The sequence below is a fragment of the Chrysochloris asiatica genome, unplaced genomic scaffold (genome assembly GCF_000296735.1).
Source record: "Chrysochloris asiatica unplaced genomic scaffold, ChrAsi1.0 scaffold00419, whole genome shotgun sequence".
Lineage (NCBI taxonomy): Eukaryota > Metazoa > Chordata > Mammalia > Afrosoricida > Chrysochloridae > Chrysochloris > Chrysochloris asiatica.
In genome coordinates, this window is record NW_006408937.1 from 45,069 (window position 1) to 56,421 (window position 11,353).

General features: G+C 45.6%; 1 protein-coding gene across 1 annotated transcript; it reads right to left on the reverse strand.

Moving 5' to 3' along the window:
* Positions 1-580: 580 nt before the first annotated feature.
* LOC102822944 (olfactory receptor 10Q1-like) lies at positions 581-1,525 on the reverse strand. The gene has a single exon (XM_006876852.1). The coding sequence runs from the start codon at positions 1,523-1,525 to the stop codon at positions 581-583; it is 945 nt and encodes a 314-aa protein (XP_006876914.1).
* Positions 1,526-11,353: the final 9,828 nt, after the last annotated feature.

Genomic DNA, 11,353 nt, shown 5'->3' on the forward strand with positions numbered 1-11,353 from the left:
AAAGCTTTCATTCCATTAGTAAGTGGAGTCTGAAGAGATTCCTAAGCCAGAACTCATGGAGAGTCACAGTTCAATTCAATGAACATTTATTGGGCATCTACTATGTGCCAAGAGTCCCGCTGTGGTGCTGTAGCACAAACATTGCGCTGCCAACTGCAAGGTCAACAGTTCAAATCTACCAGCTGCTCCTTGGAAGCTCTACATAGGGTCACCATGAGTTGGAACCAACTCGACAGCACTTAACAACAACAGGTGCTGGGGTGAGAGCATGAAATCACAGTTCTTGCCTTCAAGGAGCCTGTAGACCAGCTATGGAGACAGGAACACTGAAGCAGCATCTAGTTGGGACTTGGGACGCTCCCTATATTTCCACGCCTGCTGGTTCTTTGGTCAGAGGAGTGGATGACACGGCATTCATTTGGGTCATCTCGTGGCCTGCTTCCTGTCAGTGTCTGTGACTCTGGCACACTGATCCACATAATGCATGGATGGCATTATCTGTGAGGGGATAGGAAAACACCTACAAACACCCCAGAATGGCTCATTCCAGCTCTCTGACCATAGGTGATTTCTGATGCTGTCACTTCATCCGGTTGTGACTCTCCAGGAGTCTTCTGAGGGCACCCTTGACTTCCTGGTTCCTCAGACTATAGATCATTGGATAGAGCATAGGAGTTATATTGGTGTAGATTAAGGACACCACTTTGTCCTGGTCTGGATTGTAGCATGATTTAGGGCGGCTGTAGATGAATATCGCACAGCCGTAGTGTAGAAGAGAGACCAGTAAATGCCCAGCACAGGTGGAGAAGGCTTTGCTTCTGCCCTCAGCTGAGTGGATTCTGAGGATGGCAGCAATAATCACTCCATAAGAGAGCAGGATCAGCAGGAAGGGAATCAGCAGGATGAGCATACACACAAGAAAGACGGCAATCTCATTGGCTCGGGTGTCAGAGCAGGCCAGGAATAACACAGCAGGAATGTCACAGAAAAAATGATTGATCTGGTGAGACCGGCAAAAGGGCAGGAGGAAGATCAGTGTAGTGAGAGCGAGTGAGAGTGCAAAGCCGCTGACACACGCCAGCACCAGCATCTGCAGACAGAGGGCTCGGGTGATGATGAGCGGGTAGCGCAAGGGGTTGCAGATAGCCACGAATCGGTCGTAGGCCATCACGGCTAGAAGAAAACACTCTGCCCCACCCAGGGCAATGAAGAGGAGCATTTGCAGGGCACAGCCCAGGAAGGGCATCCGTTGGTTCTTGGACAAGAAATTAGCCAACATGTTGGGGACAATAACCAATATATAGCAAATCTCAATGGTGGACAAGTTACGAAGGAAAAAATACATGGGAGTCTGCAGGCAGGAGTCAATGAAGGTGATGAGCACAATAGTTGTGTGGCCTGCTAGGGTGATAAGGTGCACGATTAGGAAGAGTCCAAAGAAGAGGCTCTGCAGGTTTGGCAGGTTCCCAAAGCCCAAGATAATAAACTCCGAGCTTAAGGTCTGGTTCTTCGGCAGTGGGTCCATCCTGTGTTCTCCTTCGTAGAGCTCTTGGACTTGAAAGGACAGTCTTCTAGCAGTTCTTGCAGGTCGTGGGAGATCCTGGAGCACTTTCTATTGATGGGGGTAGAGCTGTCTCCCCAAGACCTCCAGTCCCCTTTTCTGGGCTTAGTTCTCTTTTCATTCTACGAGCCTTTTGAAAGCTTCTCTCTGGTCACTGAGAATGAAGAACAATCATTGTGATGTCACTTTAACTCACCTATTGAGATACTAAAAACATGACCTGAGATTAATAAAGTCTAAAGATGGAGTTGCTTTTCATAACCCTGAAATAAAATCTTTCTGTCAGAGCTGTTCTACATTTTGAAGAGTGCCTTGAGGTGGGATAGGAATCTGAACTGGATAGTACTAAGTAGACTTAAGCAAAGACTGGACCTCTAAGGTCATCGGCCCTCTAAAGAAAATTCAGGTAGGATGTAAGGTTTGGCCAGGTGATCTTAAAGACACTTCTCCTCCAGGAATCCTGTAGCCCACAGCTGTGAACAGGATGCCCGGAGAGGAAGGAGGTCTGTTTCAGTGGCTGTCGAATGCAGAAGGACAGCCGTCTATGTGTCCTGACTCCTTAGGCTGGGGAGTTCCTACCTAATAGTCCCACAGCACTCTGGGAATCCTATTAATGACCTGTAATTCTTTGATTTTTGTCTCTGCCCCAACAGTCTACGGCTCCCCAATGGTAATGATGGTGTCTTCTTCAGCCTCTAAAACATACTGGTGGTAGGCGTTGTGTACCAGGGTTTCCGAGGCTGCAAATGTTTACAGGAGCAGAAAGCTTCATCTTTTTCTCCCATGGAGCAGCCAGTGGACTGAAATTGCTGACCTGTGGTTAGCAACCCAACTCGTAACCCACTATGCCACCACGGCGCCTTCAAGCATATTTGTAGACACATATTAGGGATGTTAACAAATACTTATTGCATTGATTCCTGTTGCCCATTTCTGTGTCCTCTACATTTAGAGTTGTTGTTGATGTTGTTAAGTGCTGTCAAGTCGGTTCCAACCCATAGCGACCCGGTATAGGGTTTTCTAGGAGCGACTGGTGAGCTTGAACCATCAACCTTGCGATTTCAACCAACTTTGCAGTCCAACAAAACACACCAGAACTTCACATTTTGAGTTCGTGCCTAGCAAATACGTTTGAAAAAATGAGTGGGATTAGGGAATTGTTGGCATGTTGGTGACAGTTGAAGGAATGACTGTCCAAAGGGCAAAGGGACAGGACAGGTCACAGGGTGGGAGCAATAGCTCTCTGGAAACAGGGCTTTAGTGCCTGGAAGGACAAGCGGTGAGGGGCTAACACCAGACAGCTGCCCAGCTTCTCAGGACTGGGGAACAAGGTCAATTAAAGCCTGGGTGACAGGACCCAAGTTAAAAGTAGGGAGCCTGTGTTCCACCTCAAGTTTCTCCCTGCACATCCTTCCATCAAGGCGGTGGAGAGGAGGAGACAGTTTCGAAGGATTCTAGGCATCTCACAAATCTAGAACCAACAGCACTGAAGTACAGCGGTGAGTGTAGGTGCCATCTAATGGAAGAGCGTGCACTCTCATTGGACATAGCATTTCTACTGGGGCCTTTGCGGCTCAAAGTGGATTTGCTAAAACGGAAAACCCATTTTGGTAGTAACTTGGTTTGGCCTAGAAGGTGGTTGTAGCACCGGTTTCCCCAATCCCTTGTGTGTGACATTCAGTGGTTCCATGAAATAAGCATTGGACTTCAAACCACAAGGTCGGTGGTTCAAGCCTGCTAGCCGCTCCTCAGGAGAAAGATGAGGCTTTCTGTTCCTGAAGAAGATTTAAAACCTCGGAAACCCTATACAGAGTTGCTTATGAGTTGGAATTGACTTGACGGCACTTAACGACAACAACAACAACAACAATACACACCTAAGGAGCCCTGGTAGCGCTGTAGGATAAGCACCGGACTGCTAGCTGCAAGGTTGACAGCTCAAACTCACCAGCTGCTCTGTGGGAGAAAGATGAGGCCTTTTGCTTCTGTAAAGATGTGCCAGCCTCAGAAACTCTAAACAAAGTGACTGTGAGCCAGAAGACATCCGATGTCAGTGGGTTTGCTTCTGGAGTCTTTGGGCTGGAAAGGTCCTGAGAGATGCGATGTGTTCACGCCCTGCTTAATTTCTGGATGATCCACCCCTGCTATTGCCCCTACCTCCAGCCCTGCTCCCGAAAGCACAGTAAGCCCCCTGCCCAAGGACCTGTGTCCTGATAGATCACACAACACAACATAGGAAGGGCTTCTATCTGCCATGTTCCTCCGTCCGTGTAGTCATACATGCCTAGGATGTCTGGGTTCACTGGCCTCCCTTGACAAGGGCCCTCTGCCGCTGGAGCTCATCTTTCCCTCAATAGCTATATAAGGGAGAATGTGCTTTCTGGTTTCTGGGTTGTCATCTGTGGGCTTTAGTCACAGGAAGTCGCGTTATCTGGGTCCTGTTGTTGTTCTTAAGGGATTTCGAGTTGATTCCAACCCATAGTGACCGTCTATAGGGTTTCCAAGGAGCAGCTGGTGAGCTGGAACTGCCGACATTGCAGTTCAAACGGCTTTGCAGTCTGGCACATTAACTCACAGTGCCGTGCCAGGACTCCGTATTTGAAAAATCTATGTATTAAAGTCAAGTGTGATCCAAATATTTAAAAAGTCTGAGTGAGTGTCCTGTTTTTGTTCCTTCCACAACTCTCTTTCCGTGCTGTGTCCTGTGCGTGTAAACACAGACATGCACACACACATACATACATATGCATACCCGCATACTTATGCATACTTATATACGCATACCCGCATACTTATATAGTCTCACAACATACACGTAACCCACACAATACACACATATATACTTACAATTCACATGCACACACAGATACACACATACAAACACATGCATACTTACCCATTTACACTCATACACATATACAGTCTCACACACATGTATGCATACATATAGTCACAGGTATACAAACTCACCAGACTCACACACATGCACATGCCTAGTAGCGTAGTAGGCATGTTTATTAGCCTGATAATTTTCCCTTAATTAATCTGGGAGAGGCTTTCAGTTAGCACATATTGGTTGACTTCAGTCTTTTTAGCCTCTGCATTATCATTTAATTCATTATAACGGAGTCAAACAAGTACATAGCAATAAAGAAAATCTATAAATAAATGATAGTCTGAGCTGTCCTTTATTACTTAGGTGTTGAAGTGGCTTCTAGTTTTTTTCTTTTGGCAATCCCATGAATGCCTCTGGAGAAGAGACCTGGGGTTACCTGGGAGGGTCTGCCTGGAGGCTACAGTGGGATGCTGGGGAGAAGACTCGGCTGGCATTTCTTCTGTTACCTGGCCTGCTGCTGGTGAGAAGTACAAGAAGAATGAGCCCAGATGGTGGCTTTGCAGCCTCTCTGGACCACAGGGAACAGCCCTCGGAGTATTCTCTGGAAGGGAGTGTCCTTAGAGGAGTGGCCCCCTCAGTAATTGCATTAAATAGTGGTGAAGGCAGGACTGCGAAGGTCCCCAGGAAGGAGACCATAGCTTCACTGAGGGGAGTGTTTGTGAAACTTGGATAACAATGTAGGTCTTGCCTAAAATGGGCTGAATCGTGAGTAGGTGTTGTGTAATCGCCAGAGTGCTAATGAGCCTCCTTTGTGTTGATCCCAGAGGCAACAAATGTACAGATTCCTCTCTTCTGACCAGTGTGTGCTGGAGATGTGTGTAAAGTGCGCAAGGAAACCAGACACTGTTGACCTTTTTAGGCCCTGTTTACTGCAGCGATTCTGGGATTCTTTGTCGAGATCAGGAGGATGCATACTTTGGATTCTCAGGCCCCACACTTCTTATCTGAAAATCAGTCATAAAAGTGAACCCTTGAGGAGAAGAGCAGAGAGCGGGACCCTACCCAGAGAAGCAGTGATGCCTGAAATGGAGGCATTGATGATGACATGGAGCGATGGAGCAGCTGGAGACTTTAGATCCAGAGAGGGAGAGCGACTGTGTGCTGAAGACTTGGGGGGTACGGGGGAAGGATTGCATGGAGGGGATTATAACCATGGCAATGAGACGATATACGATAGAATGAATGTAAAACTAATGTTCTCCCATGTAAACTATCACATAATTCACAATAAAACATTTAAGAAAAAAAAAAAAGTGAACCTTTGAGACACATACTAGTCAGCTAAGCTACTCTCCCATTTAGTGCCCACACCCTGTGCTTCGTTTTCAGACTGACGACTCCAGCTCGACCGTCTAACCTGCCCTACAGCCTGGCTGCTGCGCCCTACTGACTTCTGCCTGCTCCCCCCCCCCCCCGTCCTCCCCTCTGTCCCCTATGCTTCTCCATTGCCTCTGTTCCAACACTGCTTGTATTAGGAGGGTCAGTACTTAGGCTAAAGCCATTTCCACACCTCGTAAGTGTCCATTCTTTGTAGTGTCACAACAATGCTGGTTCTAGGCAGCAAACTTCTGCATGAAATCCCCCCTGAAATGTTCCAGTAGCTTCTACATCTGACTGCTTTCCAAAAGGTGCTCTGAGCAATCCAAGGTGGGCACATGACCCTTTTCTAGCCCTTCATTTTCCTCTTTTCTAACCCCTCCCTCTCCTCTTGGCCACATTTAAAACATCAAAACTCTTTTGAGTTTGAATGGGGTTAAGGACCACAGAAAGCGCAGAGACTCCATGGAGACGAATTTAGCAAAAAATGGGACTATAACCAAGTCCTAGTGCCTGTAATGAAGTTTCTGGGAGAAGCCAGGTAGGTAGGAGGGAGCACCAGGCCTGGAGGCAGAGGTCAGATCCTCAGCAATTCTTTAACAAGGACAGTGGGCCCCCCACTGTGGCCCAGGGTGCAGCGTGCCTGTTACGGAGACTGTGGTTAATAGTTTACACCCTTGATTTGCTCTTAGGGTTACCTAGACATGGGCGTCCAAAGGGACAAGTGGATATTGAAAGGGTTTCAATAGAAGTTTGACACTTGGAAATAAAGGCCTCCCGTAACTTAAGCCCTACGTAGCTGGACCCACAGCAGTGCTAGCTCAGATACACAGCTCTTAAAGGTAACCAGATCTCTGTGTCTCCCTCCAGGTCGATACCATGGATTCTGTGGAAATTTTGACTCAGTTCAGGGAATATAATTCTGCCTGAGACGGGACATTGGGTTGCCTTCTAAATATGGTAGATGCAGGGCAACGCTTGGGTGGTGGCTGTGTGCTGTGCAGTCGGTTCCGACTCATAGCAACCCTATATAGGGTGTCCGAGAAGTGGCTGGTGAGTCTGAATCGTGACCCTTGCTATTGGTACTCCAGAGATTATCTTACAGTGCTCCACCAGGACTCCAGAAAGCCCACTGGACTCTCTCATATTAGAGACAGCCTTCAACTGAGCCTTGCCCGATACAAAGGTTGTGTTCTGTACCTATGTCTGCTGGCACTTTTGTCTTACTTGTCAGTTGGTTCAAAGCTCAGGCAGGGAAGTTGTGTGCTATTTATTGGTCCCTCCCTGCTCGCTCCAAATTCTCAACATCTTAGTTGCTAATAGTCCTATTTAGATTTCTTAGAAATTGTGTTGCTGAATATGCAGGCCAGATTTCCTCTGGGCCAACACTTCTGGCCTCCACTTGTTTGGCGGCTGTCAGGGACAGTGAGAAAGCCACAGGGTCAGCTGTGTAGAGTGGACCACATGTTACAGAATCATCTGAATGTATTCTGTCAACATGTCATGAAACAATCCAGAGTTCATGGACATGCTTTGGCACTTGTTTTAGATGCTGTTTTGTTTGGGGGTAGAGGGCTGTAAAGAGACAAAATATCATTACTGCCACTACTGCTACCTTCCCGGTTCTAGAAGTTGTATTCTTTCTTTTTCAGAATAATTAATAAAGATGTTTTGATTAAAAAAAAAAAAAAGCCACGAAAGCAATTAGAACATCTAGGAGAATAGCGATTTAAAGGCATGGATCTAAGTCCTCTCTAAATTTCTCTTAAACACTAAAGCAGGTTGAGTTTATGTTTTAGAGTACTTCTGCTAATCTGCCATGGATGGAGACTTTTGTAAAATACAATAAAAATTGGTAGAAAAAGAATTGAGAAGACTCCTACCAAATACAAATCCTTATTGTTGAGAATTAGATTCATCCCACGTGAAATCGCTTTGTAGGCGTATACTGTCAATTTCTGTACTTATCCTGGGCCAGAAATCACTTTCGGAGTGTCCTCAGATTGTAAACTCCATCAGTTGCCTGGGGGCTGGTTTAAAACAACAGAAATGTATTGTCGTATACTTCCTGGGATAAGAAGTCTGAAATCAGGGTTGGGTCTTTCTGGGTGCTCTGAGGGGAAATCTGATGATTTGTAGATGGATTATTTCAATGTCTGCCTTGGCCTTCACGGGGCCTCTCTACCTGTGTGTCTCTCCTCCTGTGTTTGCTTTAATCAGGACACTTGTCACTGGAGTTTGGGCCCAGCCAGTTAATCCAGGACACCTTCCTCATCTTGAGGCCCTTCACTTACTTATATCTAAAAGTTCTTTTTGCCAAATAAGGTCACGGTGAGGGTTTATTTTATGTATCCTCTTAGTTAGGCTACGATAACCAGTTGTTTGGCCAAATACTAGTCTAGATGTTGTTGTGAATGCATTTTGTAGATGTGATGAAATTTTAGAGTCCGTCTGAATATCTTTGATAATATGGCAAAAACAGGTTTCTGGGAGAAGAAGGAATTTGGCTTCAAGACTGCAATATAGAAATATTGCCAACTTTCCAACCTACCATACAGATTTCAGACCCCAAACTGCAACATGAACTCCTACCTGACTGTCCAGTCAGCTGACATGCCCTGCAGATTAGGAGAGTCCAAGTGTCTCCAGATTCAGTTTCTCTGGGGAACCTGGCGTGGTACCACAGAGTGGGCTCCAGCTTATAGCAGCCTTATATATAAAGGCAAGGAAGAACTAGTTCTACAAAAGCAATAGAAACCTTTACTAAATGAAAATACAAAATGTGCTACTGCTCCTATGTCAGTTTGTCGTCCGGTGTGTTGCCGCTAGCAGAGTCACCCAGGATGGACAGGTGTCAGCAGAGCTACCAGACTAAGACTGTCTAGGCAGAAGGAAGGAAGGGCCACTTTTGAATGATTAGTTATTGAAAACTTTACGAATAGCAGTGGAACATTGTCAGCTATAGGGCTGGAAGATGAGCCCTTCAGCTTGGAAGGCACTCAACATATGACTGGGCAAGAGCTGCCTCCTGATAGCACAGTTGACCTTAACATCGTGAGTTCAGCAACGCTTTTGAGACCTTCGTTTGCTGATGAGGCACAACTCAAAGTGAGAAGAAACGATGGCAAGCATTCATTAAGAGCTGGAATGTGGACTCTATGAAGGATGAATCTAGGAATATTGGAAGTTGTCAGAAATGGAACAGAACACATAAAGATGAATATCCCAGGCATTAGTGGGCTGAAATGGACCTGTATTGGCCATTCTGAGTCAGACTTATTATGCCATATGGTGTCGGAGGAGAAGACTGAAAGTACCAAAGAACAAACAAATCTGTCCCTGAAGAATTCTGCATCCTCGACGGTCTTAAATTGTGTTCTTTTCCAATTTTCTTTAAAGTTTGGGATTAAGAAGTCTGAAAGGTTAAGATCAGGGCTGTAGGGTGGCTAGGGTAAGGTTTCCCAATGAAATTCTTATAAGGACTGTCCTTGCCACCCTTAAAGAATGAGCAGGTAGGTACGCTGTCATGATGGAAAACAATTCCTTGGCACAAACTTCCTGGCTCTTTTCTCTTCAATGCACTTTTCACATTTTCTTTAAATGCCTTCATAATGAGCCTCTACGATCATCCTGTGGCCTCCCAGAAAATCTATTATGACTTTCTCTGGAATCCCAAAAAACAGTGGCCATTACTTCTGAGCTGATTCACTGTCCTTGAATTTAATTGGCCCTCTAGATCAGCTCAGAAGCCAATGTTCTGATTGGACTTTGCTCTTTGGATTGGATCTGTATTGGTAAATCCAAACCTTGTTACTAGTCATGGTTTATCCTATAAAATTATCACTGAGCCTCTACTTCCCTAAGCATTCTGTCCTTCTCCAAGGACTTCCCCTCCTGACAACATGTCCAAAGTAAATCAGATGAAGTATCACCACCCTGGCCATACCTCTTACTAATATTATTACTTAAAAGTAACAAACTGACTCGAACTATCCCAGAATACAAGGAGAATTTTTTTTTATAAGAATACCAGGTTGGTAGGGGTGGGGACAGGGAGAGAAGTGACTGTCTGAAAGAAACCAAGGACAAGACTACAGTCAGGCCTCAGGGGAAAATGGGATCCAGAGACTCGGACACCATCATGTTCCCTCTCTCCCTCCATCTCTCATCTCTGCAGAGATGCTTCATTCTTCAGGAGTCCTGAAGACAAGTTTCTTCTGCATCGCCTCTCCAAATGGCAGCCAACATGGTGGCTACCCATTTCTAAATGGACAGGTGTGGTCCAGGCGTGGGCTTTTTTGAGAAAGATCCTGCTATGAAATGTCCAAAGGACTCAGGTTCAACAGTAAACATCTACATCTTTCCTCCACGATGTTTCCCTAAGGTGTTTTTCCTCTAGATTATTTCTCAGGCGGTTCAAATTCACCAGACGTTCCTAGGAAATCCTATGCAGGTTTGATCGGAGTGGAAACCAAGTCGGCAGCGCTTAACAACTCCTAGAATGAGCATTTATTGAGTGTTTCTCTGCTGCCACCTAGTGGCCATTAGGCCTCCAGTGCCCCTGGGAACATCTCGGCCTGTAGTGCATGTCGCTTCAAGGTGCTAACTTCATGTTTATTTAATGAATGAATTACGAAATAAAAGAGTGTCTGTATGGCCTGTCTATGATTTAGCTGCCAGTGCCACTTCCTGTCCTGTTGAAACAAAGCAAGTTTGACCTCACCCTCTTTTAATATTGCTAACTTCGCAATGCCGGCTTTCTTTTAACTCTCAGCCCTTCAAATCTGCTGTCTGAGGCTTTGCTGGCTAGGTGTGGTGAGAAGTTCCCTGAAGGATTTCCGAACAGGCTAGACAGTGCTGCATCCTCACATCCTTGCCCGAACCAATGTGAATCCCCAAAAGTTTGGCCAGTCTGATGAGCAAAAAAAACAAAAACAAAAGCTCATTTCAATTTGTCTGTAAAAGATGAGCATCTTTTCATGTCTTTGCCTTTTTTTTTTTTTTTAATGTGCCATAGAGTCGGTTCTGATTCATAGTGACCCTGAACCCTATGGTGGTGATGTGCCATGAAGTCGGTTCCGACTCCCAGAGAGCCTGTACAGGGTTTCCGAGGCTGTAAATCTTTATCGGAGCAGAAAGCCTCATTTTTCTCCTACAGAACAGCTAGTAGTTTCGAACTGCTGACCCTGAGGTTAGCGGCCCGATTCGTAACCACTATGCTACCAGAGCTCCATATGTGTGTGTGTATGTGTCTCGTCCATTGCTCTAATTGTCTGATAATTTCCCAGGAAAAGGTACATTGCTCGTATTATTGGTGTGAAATATATCTTAATCTGCTCTTTGCCTCTGTTTTAGCTTGCCTTCTGACACCTTACGAATTGTCAGTTGGTTTAACACAGAGACCCAGGCAATTGCAGGTGCTCTGTGGGTTGTCCCTGAATAAACGGCACAGTCCAAACCCACCAGGTGCCCAATCTCACAATCCATAATGTCAAACCTGACTTTTAAAAAAACAGCATACCTTTTTATTGTGAATTGAGTTGAAGGTTTACAGACAAGATCTCAGTTTTACATTCAAC

Coding starts and splice junctions, on each gene's coding strand:
- LOC102822944 (XM_006876852.1), bottom strand. CDS start 1,525: ATGGACCCACTGCCGAAGAACCAGACCTTAAGCTCGGAGTTTATTATC.